Here is a 14,611-nt window from a genome sequence, read left to right as displayed (position 1 = left end):
GAGGATTGCAACAGTCCGGTTCTCTGTTCGTCTTGGCTACGAGCTGTGCTCCTTAGATATTCTATACGCAATGCATTCGGTACACTGTCCATAATTTCTCGAACAGTCCTTGCCCAAAGGCGCCGAGAACTAACATGGGGAGCGCACAGCAGCACATGCGCACGCATGGGAAGCTGGAACCACATAGCACAAAAGATCAGAAAGACAAGAGACAGGGGGCAGGAAAAGGTGATGGAGGATGATCAGGGCGCTACGAGGAGGAGGGTGGTCGTCATTAGGGAAGAGAAGCCAAGCCGAATGCCAAGTTGCGGTGGGACTAAACTGTGTCGTCCATGCTGTGTTGCGGGGGGGTGGGGAGGGAGGTTGAGAGATGTATGCGGGTCGATGCGGGTATCGAGTAGAGGTCGTCTAAGCGTCCGAATGCAGATGAAGAGACGGAGCTTTAGGCAGAGGCAGCAGCCTCCTCGTCGACCTGGCCGAGAGCCTTCTCGAGCTTCATCTTGGGGGTGATGCGAGGCTCGCCGTAGACGTCGACCTTCTCGAGAAGGGCATCAATGTCCTCCTGGGCAAGCGACATACTGCGGATGAGGGCAGCAATCGCCTTGTAGGCCTGGGGGAAGTCGATGGCGTCGTCGTCCAGGGTAGGCATACGGGCCGCGAGACTGTTGGTATGTTAGCATCGGTTGCGTGCGGAGACATCATTTTCAACCTACCCAGCCTTGAGGTCGTCGACCGACGCCACGTCCTCGGAAACAGCCTTCTTCCAACCCTTGGCCACAACCTCGGCGTCGCGGTACTTGGCGATACGGAACACGTCCTCGCCGAGCTTCTCCGACAACAGGCCGCGGTGCTCAGCGGGGAGCGAGCGGTAGTACTCGACAATGTCGTCGGGATTCCTCGAACCACCGGCGTCCTTCTCACCCCAGAGCTCCTTGACGTCCATGTCGATCTTGGCCTTGGCAGCCTCCGCGGTCATCGCGGCAGGAGCAGCCTCAGCCTCAGCCTCACCATCGTCATCGTCCTCATCCTCGTCCTCGTCACCTTCGGCGTCCGAGCCCTCCTCGTCATCGTCGGTAGGGATGGGCTTGGTACGGGGAGCAAGCTGGAGCTTCTTCCTCTGGGGAGCGTCGGCCGACTCGGCGGCACCAGACTCGGCGTCGACAAGGGCACCGAACATGTTGGACATGTTGGTGGTCGACGAGTGACGCGAAATGGGAGGGGTAGCGCCGGCAGCACCCTTCTTGCCGCGGGCAAAGACACCCGAGGGGCCAAAGGTGGGTGCGCTGGGAAGACCGGCCGAGCTGACACCGCGACCAATGTTGGAGAAGTCGGTGGGACGCTGGGGGGGACGGGGGCCAGCAGCAACAGACTGCCACTCTCCAGGCTGGGCGGCGCCCTCGCGACGAGAGTGACCGGCACGCGAGCCACCACGCGAGAGGGATTCCCTGGCAGCCTGGGCCTTCTCGGCGTTCTCGCGAGCGGCCTGCTGGTGGATCTGGGCAATGGTGGTGGGAACAACCTCCTTCCTCGAGTTCCACTTGTTCCTGCGGAGGTCGACAACGTCCATGATCATGAAACGGATACGAGACGAAACGAGGTCGTTCTTGGTGAGAGCCAAGAGACGCTCGAACACGACATCCATGGGGCGGGCCGAGGTTTCCTCGAACTGCTTGCCGACGGTGGTGAGAAGCTTGCAGGTCGACTCGAGGTCCTCCTCGTCGGGGTTCTCGACGTTGCCGAGGAGACGGACAAGGCACTCGCGGATGACGCTTTTTGACAGCATCTCGAGCTTGTACAGCTCACCGATCAGCTGAACAAGACCAAGACCACGGCGCTTGGCCTTCTGAGCAATGTAGTACTCGTCGCTCATCATGAGAACCTCGCCACCGTTGTCCTTGTCCTTGCCAGCCTCAATCTCGGCGAGACGCTCCTTGTCCTGCTCGCTCTTGGCGGCTGCGCTAGCGGCAGCCTCCTCACGAGCCTTCCAGCCGGCCTCGAAGTCGGCCTGGCAACGACCGAGAAGGTACTTGCGGAACAGGCTGCCACCGGCGACGACCTTGCCGTCGATAACCTCGGAAACTGCGGGGTCCAGGCGGTCGAGCAGCAGGCGACACAGCTTGGCGTACATGGCAGACCAGTGCGCCTCGTCGGTCGACTTCTCAAAGACGAGCTTGATGACAAGCTTGAGGGTCATACCGTCGGTCTCCTCTCGCGACTTGTTGGCCCACTCGAGAATCTGAGCCGCAATTGAATCGAACTTCTCCTCCGTAAGCTTGTTGAGCAGGGCCTTGACCTTGCGCTCAATATAGACGGGCGACTTGTCATCGTTGGGAGCTGAACGGGCGTTGACCCAGGCGTTGGCAGAGACAGCAAGAGGGGCGACATCCGGGTCGGGCTGCACGGGCATGCGTGGCTTGCCACGCTGGCTGTTGGTGCCACGGTTGCTACGGCGGTCCATGCCAAAGCCAGAGCTGCCGGTACGAGCCATACCAGGAGCAGAGCCACGGGCACCGCCGCCAGCGAGGGACGACCTGTAACGGTCCTCGCTGGTGGTGCCGCGCATCGAACTGGTCGAGAAGTTGAACGAGCCCATGCCACCGGGAGCACCAGGGCCTGTGAACGAACGACCAGTACCCATGATGCCACCCATACCCATGCCGCTGCGGCTGCTGCCCGGTGCCGATGAACGGTTACCCCGGCGGCCGCCAAAGCCGCTAGACGATGACTCGGCCTCGAGACCGATCTCCTCAAGAGGAGGAAGAGTGTCAGGCTTGTCCTTGCAGACCTCCATGAACTGGAGAAGGAAGTCCCGGTCGTAACGGAACTTGCCGGGCTCGCCGTTGACGTTGAGCTCAGTGCGCTGAGGCTTGACCGACTCGGGGTATGCGACAGAAGTAAGGTCCTCAATGGGCTTGGCGGTGGTGAGCGCCGAGGGAGCCGTTGAAGCGGCGGGCGACGCCTGCGAGGGGCTCTTGGACTCCATGGTGGGGCGACGAGCGGCGCCGCCGTTAAGAGCAGCAGCGACGGGCTTAGCCGGAAGACCCGCAGCGGCGAGAGCAGGCGAAGCAAGGGGCGAGGCAACAGCCGACTGGGTAGTCGGTGTAAGGAGGGCACGGCGAGCCTCCTCGGCCTTGTCGGCAACTGGGGTCTCGGCGCTCTTCTCCTCCTCGGCAGCCTCGGGAGTGTCGACAGCCTTGGGGGCCTCAACAGCAACGGGAGTCTCCTCAGCCTTCTTGGCCTCGGCCTCCTCCTTTGCCTTGACCTCAGCTGCCTCCTTTGCCTTGACCTCGGCCTCCTCCTTGGCCTGGGTCTCAGCGACCTCCTTGGCCTTAGTCTCCTCCTCCTCCTTGGCCTTGCGCTCCTCCTCCTCCTTGACACGACGCTCGACGCGAGCCTTGCGCTCCTCCTCCTCCTTGGCCTCCTGCTCCTTAATCTTGCGGAGCTTCTCCTCCTCAGCGAGACGAGCCTTCTTCTGCTCCTCGGACTCGAGACGAACGATCACGGGGAGGGTAGGCATCTTCTTCTTGGGAACCTCCTCAGCGGCAGCCGCCAGGTCGGGGGTCACAACACCGCTCGACGAGGTGGAGGGGCCCTTGGCAGCAGCAGCCGCCTCGGCGAGGTTCAGCGAAGTGCCATCGGGACGCGAGATCTTGATGGTCGCCTTGGCGCGAGGGGTGAAAGCGACGGCGCCAGCCGAAAGGCTGGGGGTGCCGACCTGCGATGTGGGGGTACCCATCTGCTGGGGGGTGAAGGGAGTGCCGGCAGCCTGGAGAGGACGCGAGGGAGTGGTAGGCATAGGCGACGAGTTGGAAGGAGTCGACTGGTGGCCACCAACGAGGCTCTGAGGGCGGCTAGGGGGAGTGGGCATGGGGCTGCCACCAGCGCTAGTGGGCAGAGGAGCGTTGGGGGGAGCGGGCGACGCCTGGTTGCCAAGCTGAGCCTGAGCAGAGCGAGGTGACATGGGCATGTTAGGAGCGTGCTGCTGAGGAGGTGCCCAACCCTGCTGCTGCATGTACTGCTGCTGGTCGTAGGGGTTGTACTGCGGGTCAGCGCCACTCTGGTCAGGATTACACACGTAGTAGGCACCCTGGGGAGGGTACATCATCTGGTAGCCTGGGGCCTGACCGTGAGGCATGTACGGCTGGGCACCCATCATAGGACGGGGAACACCCATGGGACCGCTGCTGCCAGGACGGACAGCGGGCTGGTTGCCTTGCATCTGAGGCTGGGGCACACGGAAGCCCTGCTGCTGCGGGGGAACCTGTCCGCCGAACTGGGGCTGAGCCACACCCATGACGGGCGAACGGGGCTGGCCTTGGGCACCCTGAGGCGGACGGAGATGGGGCTGCGCCATCTGCTGGTACGGGTGGGGGGCCGAGTTGGGAAGACCGTTGGCGCCGGGATAGGCCTGGGGGAGAGACTGGCGGCGGTCGTGAACAGGAGAGCCAACCTGGGGGGCCTGCGAGGGCGACATGGGGGCACCCGGAGTAGGGCTGGCGGAAGGGGGCTTGCCACCGAAGAGCGAGTGGACATCAAGCTTCTTCTGAGGAACACCAGAAGGGGTGGTGGGGTTCGCACCGCCGCTGGTGCGGCGAGGAGGACGGATGATGGACGCGCCAGTGGCGGTAGTCTCGGCATCGATGGATCCAAACGACTTCACCGCATCGGCGAGGTGGCCGCCAGTGGTCGAAGGAGCCGCGGGCGACGACGAGAGGAGGGGGTTGGCCGAATTGACAGTGCCGAAAGCAAGGTTGCCTGTGGCGTCAGCATCAGAAGAACTGGCAGAAGAACTGGCAATGACATACTCGTGGGCACAATGTCGCCGTTGCCGCCAACCATCAGGCTGCCCTTCCTGGACCCAGCAGCGCCACCGATGGCGACTGGGGTAGAGCCGGCCGGCTCATTGACGCTCGCTCCGTTGGGCGGCGGAGGAGGGGTGGAGACAGCAGAAGGCACGTTGGAAGATGTGTTGGACGCCGCGGCGGGAGGACCGCGGGACCAGGCGGACGTGTTGGGCGAGGGAGCTTGGTTGGGCTGCTGGCTAGGCGGAGTAGAGGCCTTGCTCATTTGCGTGCGTTGCCTCGTGTAAGAGGGAGCGGGCGGCGAATGGCGTGAGATAGGGAGGGGGTGGGAGGGCAGGCGGGGAAAGGACAAAAACGGCTTAAGCGTCCAAAGTCCTTGTGACAACGGATATGCACACGGAAAGTGAGCAAAAGTACGTCGTCGGTACGAGTAGCGGTAGAGAAAAGACTACCACGGGTCGTAGAGAATCGGTCTGTTCGCCCAGTCTAGGTGGGAGAGGCAGACAAGATTTTTTAAAGGTCGCAAACCACTCGGGTGAATCGAGTGGGTGGATTGGGAGGGGGGGGGTCGGGGGGGGGGGGGGGGAGAAAGTCGACCAAGGGAGTCTCGCGAGGGGCGAAGACTCTTGCGATGAACGCTTTTGGGGAGGGGGGATGAGGGGTTGTGAGTGATGGATGGGCGGACACGCAGTGGGTGTCCTGGTAGTGGTGAGGAGAGAAAGGGAGGGGACGCCGGTGGGCGGGGGGAAGGAAGGGCACAGGCGTCTCTGCGTCCATTGCACGCACACTGCACACCGTTGGGCCGCGCGCTCTCGCTCGTTTTGCTCCCGCGGGCAGCGGACGACACACCCGCTGCTGGTTTGCGCGCACCCACAGCGAAAGAGCGCCTACCGGTGGGTAACAGTGGTACAGTGGGAATGCTATGCATGCATCCATGCGCACAGGAAGCATCCCACGCGCCCTTTGTCATTGGATCATTGTACTCGCGCCATCTCTGCCTTCACATTAGTACATCAACGCATCAAGGCAGCGTCACGATGCAGGAGACTTGGCAGACCGCCAGACGCGCAGGGACAATTCGACAATGAAAAATCCGCACGCGGCTGTGCCACTAAAAGAAGTGTTTGAGCGGCGGCAATGCAGTCAGGCAGCGGGCATCTGTCAGCGAGAGGCGCGGTTCAACCGCGTTCTCTGTCCGTTTGCACAGTGCTTCTGTGCACAAGGTGTGTTCAACCTGCTCGGCTGCCTCTTCCCCATGCTCTCTGAGGCTGTTTCGCGTTGCGTCTCTGGCCAACCAAAAACCTGTTTTGAGTAGCCCACTGCGCCACTGCCCTCTGTACTTAGCTCTGTGCGGCATTGGCTGCCACAGTTGCCACCTGCGCCGGGGTGTTGGCGGGTTTTTGAGCCGGAGGCGGGGGTGAGTGTGCCTAACCAGACTCATTGGGGCGTTTCCTAATGATATTCCTAAAAGAACCGCCGCTGGTTCTAATCCGACAGCATGTCTCTGTGCTAATACTAATATGCTTCCGGCCTACGTCCGATACACCCGCTCCATGCGTGTGCCTCCACGGCCTCCACCGGCCACCCAGCACACACGACCCACCCACCCACCCCCACACACACAATATCATATATCCGGACAGACCCGTCCGTCAGTCTGTCTTTCTCTTATCCCCCCCTTCTCCCTTCTCCGACAATCTCCCAACCCCTCACCAAACCTCTCTTTGGCACCACCATGGCCGCAACAGCACAGGCAACTCGCCCAGAGCCTCATGGATCTCGTACCATGACCGTCACACCAACAACCGACACTGAAGCGGGCCCCTCTACCGCCACTGCGTCGCCACCCGAGAGTCGTGAGAGCTCAGTCGGCGTCCTTCGGTTGCGTGGTGGGCCAGTCAGACGCCAACGCGTAGAGTGGGCAGCCGAGACCATTGACAACGAGGGTATGGGAAAGAAGAAATCAAAGAGTGAGTTACCCCAACGAGTTACATGTCACTGCGATCACTGCACAGATCAAACGTCGTCATGCTCAAGTGCGAGCCATGCTGACCAAACTCCAGTCTGCTGCATTTACCACAAGCCCCGGCGCTTTGACGAATCATCGTCTGAATCTGAATCCTCGGACGGCGACGACGACGATGACTGCTGTTCGCATGACAAGAACAACGATGGCGCTGCTCTCCGTTCACGCGACGGTAGCGGCGTCGGCGGCCAGGTGGAAGAGGACAGCAGCTCCGAGTCAGACGGCGGCGGCGGTGATGGCCGCGCGAGGTGCGTGATGACAACCCCGCCGACATTGAGGAAACAGACAAACTGACTTGTGCCAGGCCCGTACGTCGACCCCGCAAGAAGTCTCACACCCACGGCCACGGCCACAACTCGAAGGCGAACAAGTACGACGCCAAAGGCAAGGACAAGGCATGATGTCGTTGCAATAAGCCAGTATAAGCCAGTGGGGGGGGGGGGGGGCAGCGCCCACTCTTATCTATCCAGTTGCTGCTGAAGAACCTCAATCTCCTCTGGACCCTCTTGTGGGGCCAGATTGTTAGGAGTAGAAGATGTACATGCCCACACACACTCACACACACGTTTATGGCGTGCATCTCCATAGGTGCAACGTCATGCGCTGAGGCGATGGTCAGTGGCAACCGTCATGTGTGTATATATGGCATGCGGTGTGGTGTATACTCTAGATCTATGTGATGACGACCTTGGATTCCTGGTCGTCATACTCGCCCATGACGATGCACTTGAGACCCAACTCGAACCACTCCCTCTGCCTCTCAGACATCTGGCGGCCACGCATCCGCGATGACATGGCCAGGTGAAACTGCTCGCGCAACCGCTTGATGGCAAGCGCCGACTTGGGCTCGACGAGGAAACGAATCTTGCGGTCAATCTGAACAGAGGACGCAAAGGGCTGACCCATGTTAGCTGAAACCTAGGATAAGCAACTCACTTTGATGTCAACCGCATCTCCGCACAAGAGAGCGAGCGCCCGATCGTCCACGGGGCCCGTTTCCCATGCATACAACTTCTTGGACTGCATGAGGTTGAAATAGACGAGGTGGTTGACACCAAACTCGCCCTTGGGCCGCCGGAAGTTTATGGAGCTGGGGTGCTGTTGCGTCAGCTCAGAGTTGTACATGGTCAACGTACGATGGACACGGGCTGCTGGTTGGAGATGGTGCGGATACTACCAGAGGGGTCAAGGGCGAGGATCTTGGGGTATAGGCCCGAAGCGAGGGCCGCACCAACCACTTGTTCCGAGGCGGCATTGATGTTGACCTCGGCTGGGACAGTGACGAAACGTGTACGAGATCCGCGGCTGTATCGCGCCCTACGTTCTGTCAGCTTCAGCAGAACAAACGGATCGTACTTGGAGATCTCCTGCTTCTCCTGTGGAGTGGCCGGCACAAAGTTGGCGTCAATGAGGTAGCTGCGGATAAGTCAGTACGGCTGAAGAACAAGGCCACCTCACGAGAGAAGCTGCTGGCGGAGCTCTTCAATCTGTTGCAAGTTTTGGTGGGACAAGTAGTTGCGCTTGCAATATGTGCGAACAAAGGTGGGGTTATCGGACGCACGGCGCCAGCCGTCGAAAGCGTTGACAATAGTCAAAAAGTCGCTGTTACCAACAGCGAAGCCCTTCTTGGTCGCATCGGCCTGAGACTCGAATCCAAATGGCGTGATGAATGGACTCTTCGAGTTGAGTGTTGCCGCAATGGTCAACGCTGGGTCGAGACACTTGAAGAGGGTCGCTACCAGCAGGAACTTGCCGAGGTGAACGTCGGTGGGGAGTTTACTGAGCAGGCGACCCATCGGCGTAATCTCCTCATTGGCTGAGATGGCTTTGACCTCGACCAGCGCCGCAACGGCGCGTTGAATGTTACTCGACGATGGGGGATCCAGGGCACGCATTAGAACGTCTTCAACCGTGTTTCCGATTTTCACCTTGAGGATCTTGATCCGCAGGGCGAGGTCCTGCAGGGAGAGACGTAGCATTTCGGGGATGGGGTGCTCCGCCAGCTGAGTATCGTGACGCGCTTTGGAGAAGAGATGGAACGCGAGACCCTCCTGGACACGGCCGGCACGACCGCGACGCTGCTTGGCGTTGCTGCGGGCAATGTACACATCCACAAGGCGTGACAGCTGGCGCTTTTCATCGTACCTCATCTCCTTTTGCCTTCCTGTGTCAATGACACAAGTGATATCGGGAATTGTCACACCAGTCTCGGCAATGTTGGTGGCTGTGGATCGTTTAGAAATGTGCGCAACCTCGCAACTCACAGATGACAATCTTCCTCACACCCTTGGGGGGCACCTGAAAGACGGCACTTTGGCCTTCGGAGCTGATAGACGAGTGCAAGGGATAAATCACAAAGTCGGGCGACCCGAATCGAGGATGGGACTGAAGAGTATCGTTCAGGTTGCGGATCTCGGCAAGACCAGGCATAAACACCAAAGTCGCGGCAGAGAAGCGACCCATGTCTTGGTCTTCAAAGTTGATACGCTCCAAAAGACGAACGATCAGGTCATAGGGAATCTTGCGCGAGTCGAGAAGGTTGACGGTGGACACGGTGCGCGATGAATAGCGAGTAGCCGAGAGCTTTGTCGGGTCGGCAGGCTTGCTTTCGTCCCCAGACTCTTCATTTTCATCATGAGCATTGTCCTCCGTCCACTCGAGACGTTTCGTCCCAATCTTCTTGTTGCGCTCCCAAACAGCATAAGGCGACGACTCGTCAATGTGCCAGCCTGCGAGCTCTACAGCGTCCTCGAGGTAGTTAACGTTGACGGGGAACGTGCGACCGGGAACCTGCATGAAGGGGCAGCCTCCGAAGAACTGTGAAATCTTCTCTGCGTCCACAGTGGCCGACATGAGAATGACCTTGAGATCCTTACGGACCTCCAGAAGCTCTTTGAGGATGATAAGTAGGAAGTCGGACTCAATGGAGCGCTCGTGGACCTCATCTACGATGATGTGCGTGACCTCATCAAATGCCGTGCCCTTGTTTCCAGAGCCTGAGCCGCTCTCAAGCATGCGGAGAGCGATACCATTGGTCACAAACGCGAGGCGAGTGCTGGCGGAGATTTTTGATTCGAGACGGATGGAGTAGCCCACGAGCGAGTTGTTGGTGCCCACCACGCCCGGAGCATCACCGAGCTCGACGGACACACGTTGAGCCAGGGAGATTGCACTGATACGTCGCGGTTCCGTAACGAAGATCTTGCAAGGCTTGCCTTTCGAGAGCTGGTCTTCAAGAATATACGATGGAAGCTGAGTGGATTTACCACAACCAGTTTCACCGCTGAAGACAAGAACCTGGTTCTCATCAAGCACCTTGATAATCTCGTCGCGGAAAGGGGCAATAGGAAGGGTGTCACGGTCGCGGCGCATCTTTTGGTAGGGAGGCGAGGCGATCCTCTTCTCAAACGCTAGTTGGAGATCCTCTGAGTAAGACGGTAGGCTAGCGGTGGTCTTTTTCACGTTGACCGGAGCATTGTTCTGAGTCTTCGACGCAGCAGCCGAGACCGCATTGACGTTGGCCTGGAGTTTTTGTTCAAGGAGTTGCTTGACGTTCTGCCACACGTTGCGCTTCTCGGCATCGTCCTTTTCCTTTTGCGCGGCCTCGAGCTCCTCCCAGAGGTCGCGGTAAGCAGGAGGCATGCTGCGCCAGTTCACGCCAACAATCTTGCCGGACGCAGTGAGGGCGTGAAGCGCTTGTGTAGCGATAAAACTCTCGCTTTCCTCGACACTCTCGCACGCCATATCGTCCATTTTCCAAACTCTCCTCTCGCCAGACGGCCATCGAACCTCCAACCCAGCGCGGGCGACACGTGGATTGCCGGACAGGCGGGCATACGAGAGGACAGCGGTCTTTGAAAGTACGTTCCGGAGAAGAGCCTTGGCAGTGTTGCCTGTGAACGAAAACTGCTTCGGAATCGGCATTGATCGCACCTGGATGGTTGTGTTGGCCGAAACCTGGCTGCTGTCGGCAGGCTCGGCGGGCTCGTCCAGCATGTTGCCAAATAGGCCACCCTCCTCTTCGTCACTCTCGCCGGCAGCAGCGGTCTGTGACAGAGCTGGAGTTTCGGCAGGTTCGGGTGCTGGGGTAGAGGCAGCGGATGTCTTGGAGGACACGCCAGTGCTCTTGAGTTTCGCCTCGAGGAGCTGCATATCGCGCTTCGACTTCAGGGCCTTAAAGATGACATCTGTTGTCAGTGATCGTCACAACTATGGGGACTCACCGGCATCTTTCCGGCTGAACATGTATTCCTTCTCCACCTTGGCTATCTTGGCTTTAATCTTGACCATTTCAGGAGTCTCCATAACCACCTGGTTGGCCTTGCCCTTCTTCTTGCCCTTGACTGTACCAGCAGCCACCTTCAACGTGTCGAGCTCAAGCATGAGGTTGGCCCACGTCTCGTTGTCCTTGTTGTGATCGGGGTCCGCGTCCGAGTCAGACTCGCTGTCCGAGCTTTCGTCGCCCAATGACTGGAACAGCGAACCCACAGGCGCCGCATTCGCGGGTTTCACATCTAGTTCGGCAGGAGTCTGTGGGGCCGGGGTTTCCGCTGCCGATTCCACCACATCGACATGCGCAACATCTACCAGCGTTGAGTCCGTTTCGGACAATTCTGCATGTCAGAGGGAGCTCACAATCAATTGCTCACTCACCTTCCGACTTGTTGGCAAACTCGCCGACCTGACGACACTCGTCCTCACTCAAGTGAAGCCACATCTGAAAGTCAGTGAGACGTCAGAGCTCAACACATACCCATTCCACTCCCTCAGACCAACCGTCGCCCTCCTCAAGGCCTTCCAGGATGCACTGCGTGACACGCGCCTCGGTGAAACCAATGCGGAGCAAAACTTGGCGAGTGATGAAGAGTCGCAGAAGCGTCTTGTCCTCCTCAACGACGGAAGAGGACGGCTCCAGGCCCTTTACTGCGGTTCCCTCGGCGTCTTCATAGTCCTGCACGGCGTACAGAAGTGCTTCATCTCGGACCTTCGGGTTGATTTCCAGTCGGGGGAAAGTGGTAGCGAATCGCTTCTCGTACTCGACAAGCTGCGGGAGGTCAACCGTGCGTGCCGACGTGTACTCACCTTGATAACTCTTGTAACCTCCTTCTCTCCCTTTTCCTGCAGACGGTCCACCAAAGCCTGGTAGACGGCCGTCTCAATCGCATGATCATCGTCCCAGGCGTCTTTGGCCCCAGCGGGCGCTGGTGCGGCGTCGTTGGCGTTACTGGATGACACTACCGCAATGGGTGACGCATTGGACTCATCCGCAGCAGTTTTGGATGCTTCTTGTTCTTGGACAGCTGCCTCCTTTTCTGCCTTTGCGGCAGCTGCCTCCTCCTTGGCCTTCTTGGTCGGGAGTGATGTGGTGGCGAAGCCTCGCTGCACGGCTGTAGGAAGTGTAAGTGTCAGCCCCGGAGCCGCGGAGTGTATTTGCGGTGTAGACACCTACGCTTAAGAGACAGTTTCTTCTTGCCCATGCTGCCGAGGTGTATGTAATGCAAAAGACTGGCAAAAGGAGAGAGGATGAAGGATACAAAAGGCGAGGAGCCGAGTATGCAGCTGGCTTGGAGAACAGAAACATGGCTCTCGCACGGCGCGCGCGTGCGCGGTGGAATTAAAATGTGGTGCCCCGCCCGGTCATCGACTGACAAAGCCCGATTGCATGTCATCCTCCGCGCTCGCTGCTCGATGTGTCAGACGTTCCTCAGAGGTCGTCGTCGCCACCCACAGCATCACTCCCAGCCATCTTCTCTCCATCCTCTCCCCATCATCCCTCCATCCTCCATCCTCTCTCCACTCATTCGCCAGTCCCAGAGCCCAGCAATGTCCTCCTTTGTTTAAACCAGCACAATCCCTCGCGCTCGTCTCTTTACCCATAACCGCTTTGCCACCGGATCCAAGCTGCAAGTTACTACCGTTTTCCGGTTTCCACACCATGAAACGCAAACAAGGCTCAGAGTCTGGAGTGATCAATCCAGCCCCTCCACCTTCCCTCGCCGCTCTCGATGCCGCTCTCGACCTTTTGGCCTGCGAAACCTTTGGCCGTCTCCAGGAGCTCACAGCAAAGTTTGAGAGTGCTGCAGGCGTCAAGCTCAACGATGGCGTGGTCAAACATCGATGGGGAGAGGCGTGTATGCGCTACTATCTCATGAAGAGCATGGACGACCTCACATGCAGTGCATCTGCACTCAAAGCGCACGGAGACAATCATGATGAAATGTCAATGGAGGACGAAAGTGTGCCAAACGGTACTAGCCAAGGTATGTCCTGTTCGACAGCCATCTATGCCTGGCAATGTGCTGACATAATACAGATTCAGAACGCTACAAACGACCCATGCCGCAGTCTAGCCATCCTGGGGCAGTTGTTTCATTTGGCTTGGATGCCGATGAAGAAGCCCAGTGGCGACGCTGGACTCCCAAGGTCAACGACTTGGTTGTGGTCGAGCTCGCTGAAGAAGGAGTTTGGCCAGGCAAGGTGCGTCTCGCTCGTTACATAACATGCTGATTCGTCTTAAGATCATCGACAAGAATGTCTGCTTCCAGGGCAGGTCAATGCCACGAGGAAACCACTTTTACGGGGTACGCGTGTACAGTGGTACCATTGAACCGTGAGTTTGCTGGGTTGTTTATATCTGTCTCGCTCTCTAACCACTTAGATCAATGACTGTCAAGGCGCGTATGGTGCCGTTTTACCTACGCTCGTCCCCGCCGTTGATGGCGGCCACCAACCTCCTCAGCGCGTACAATCACGCGAATGAGCCTACATCATTCGACGCACTGGCTTCCAACCGTGAAGCCGCTGCTGCTCACGCTCGCACTCACCCTGGTGTTGGGGACGAAGACAGCTTGGCCAAAATTCAAGTCGACAAGGACAAGTGGAAGAAGTTTGTCAACTGGCTCATGGATGAGCGCCGCGTCGAGAAGCTTAGGGCTCTTTGCGAGGAACGCGGTCGCCGACTGCGAGAGGTCACGAAAACGACACCGACGGATGTCAGTGAATGGGACGACTATCACGAGAGCCAGCCTCGCAAACGCAGAGTTACTCCTTCCATTGCCCCTTTCTCATACAGAGATATTAAGAAGAACACGTTAGAGAAGTTGGAAGGCAATCCCAACGAGCGAGGTGGAATCTTCAAGATTACGTCCGTCAGCTCTACGTCATCCTCTCCCACTTCTTCGGCGGCTACACTATCAACCGCTAGCACACGGGCGACTACACCAATGTCTGCGTATATCCGCCCAGCTCTGTCGGCTGTCCCCTACCGCGCTGGCTCACCTCGCCGAGCAGACCGTAGACGTAATGGCATTTTCACCGGACTGGGCGAGTTTAGTCCTCGAGCCCGCGGAGGAACATACACTCCTCCTCGAGTGTTACCCAACGGCGACGAGACTGCTGTTTTTGGCTCGCCATCTCCAGCACCGTCGCTCAAAAGTTTTGACTTTATCAGTCCCCTTGGTCCGGTCAAGCTGGGAAGGCTGTCGACAGACATCGATGACGACACCGTTATGCAGGCCAAAAGTGGGAGTAACCTGGAGGCTGTTCTGGAGGAGGGAGAGGAGGATGACCGTTCCACGCCTGCGTGGACGCTCGCTGTGTCCAAGAGGCGTTCTAGGCGAGCCGGGTCAGCACCAGTTGAAAATGTGGACAAGGCGGAACACCGTGCAAAGGTCACGTCAAGTGACGATCTGGTCCTGTAGAGATTGTACGGTAGACTTTGTCTTCTTAATGCCTGTAGACACTCCATGACCTCATGTACAACGTTAACCCATGTCATTGCAAG

General features: G+C 58.6%; 5 protein-coding genes across 5 annotated transcripts; 2 read left to right on the top strand and 3 right to left on the bottom strand.

The window, feature by feature from the left end:
- Positions 1 to 442: 442 nt before the first annotated feature.
- On the bottom strand, positions 443 to 5,067 carry EHS24_005181 (uncharacterized protein; the record flags this gene model as incomplete). Its single annotated transcript, XM_028620716.1, has 4 exons — positions 443 to 662; positions 714 to 4,039; positions 4,076 to 4,755; positions 4,806 to 5,067. The coding sequence occupies 4 exons, from the start codon at positions 5,065 to 5,067 to the stop codon at positions 443 to 445; spliced, it is 4,488 nt and encodes a 1,495-aa protein (XP_028479688.1).
- Positions 5,068 to 6,537: 1,470 nt separating this feature from the next.
- On the top strand, positions 6,538 to 7,229 carry YPI1 (Type 1 phosphatases regulator ypi1; the record flags this gene model as incomplete). Its single annotated transcript, XM_028620715.1, has 4 exons — positions 6,538 to 6,658; positions 6,719 to 6,772; positions 6,866 to 7,076; positions 7,133 to 7,229. 4 exons carry the CDS (start codon positions 6,538 to 6,540, stop codon positions 7,227 to 7,229), a joined length of 483 nt encoding a protein of 160 aa, XP_028479687.1.
- A 271-nt stretch (positions 7,230 to 7,500) lies between these two features.
- On the bottom strand, positions 7,501 to 10,980 carry EHS24_005179 (uncharacterized protein; the record flags this gene model as incomplete). The annotated part of the gene is made up of 6 exons (XM_028620714.1): positions 7,501 to 7,725; positions 7,765 to 7,926; positions 7,965 to 8,145; positions 8,185 to 8,244; positions 8,287 to 9,052; positions 9,093 to 10,980. 6 exons carry the CDS (start codon positions 10,978 to 10,980, stop codon positions 7,501 to 7,503), a joined length of 3,282 nt encoding a protein of 1,093 aa, XP_028479686.1.
- Positions 10,981 to 11,037: 57 nt separating this feature from the next.
- On the bottom strand, positions 11,038 to 12,305 carry EHS24_005178 (uncharacterized protein; the record flags this gene model as incomplete). The annotated part of the gene is made up of 5 exons (XM_028620713.1): positions 11,038 to 11,441; positions 11,482 to 11,509; positions 11,582 to 11,872; positions 11,911 to 12,215; positions 12,278 to 12,305. 5 exons carry the CDS (start codon positions 12,303 to 12,305, stop codon positions 11,038 to 11,040), a joined length of 1,056 nt encoding a protein of 351 aa, XP_028479685.1.
- Positions 12,306 to 12,490: 185 nt separating this feature from the next.
- EHS24_005177 (uncharacterized protein) lies at positions 12,491 to 14,528 on the top strand (the record flags this gene model as incomplete). Its single annotated transcript, XM_028620712.1, has 4 exons — positions 12,491 to 13,088; positions 13,142 to 13,305; positions 13,347 to 13,438; positions 13,487 to 14,528. The coding sequence occupies 4 exons, from the start codon at positions 12,491 to 12,493 to the stop codon at positions 14,526 to 14,528; spliced, it is 1,896 nt and encodes a 631-aa protein (XP_028479684.1).
- Positions 14,529 to 14,611: the final 83 nt, after the last annotated feature.

This window comes from Apiotrichum porosum (genome assembly GCF_003942205.1).
Source record: "Apiotrichum porosum strain DSM 27194 chromosome Unknown scaffold_2, whole genome shotgun sequence".
In the NCBI taxonomy this organism is placed as follows: Eukaryota; Fungi; Basidiomycota; class Tremellomycetes; order Trichosporonales; family Trichosporonaceae; genus Apiotrichum; species Apiotrichum porosum.
This window is presented reverse-complemented; position numbering and strand designations above follow the sequence as displayed.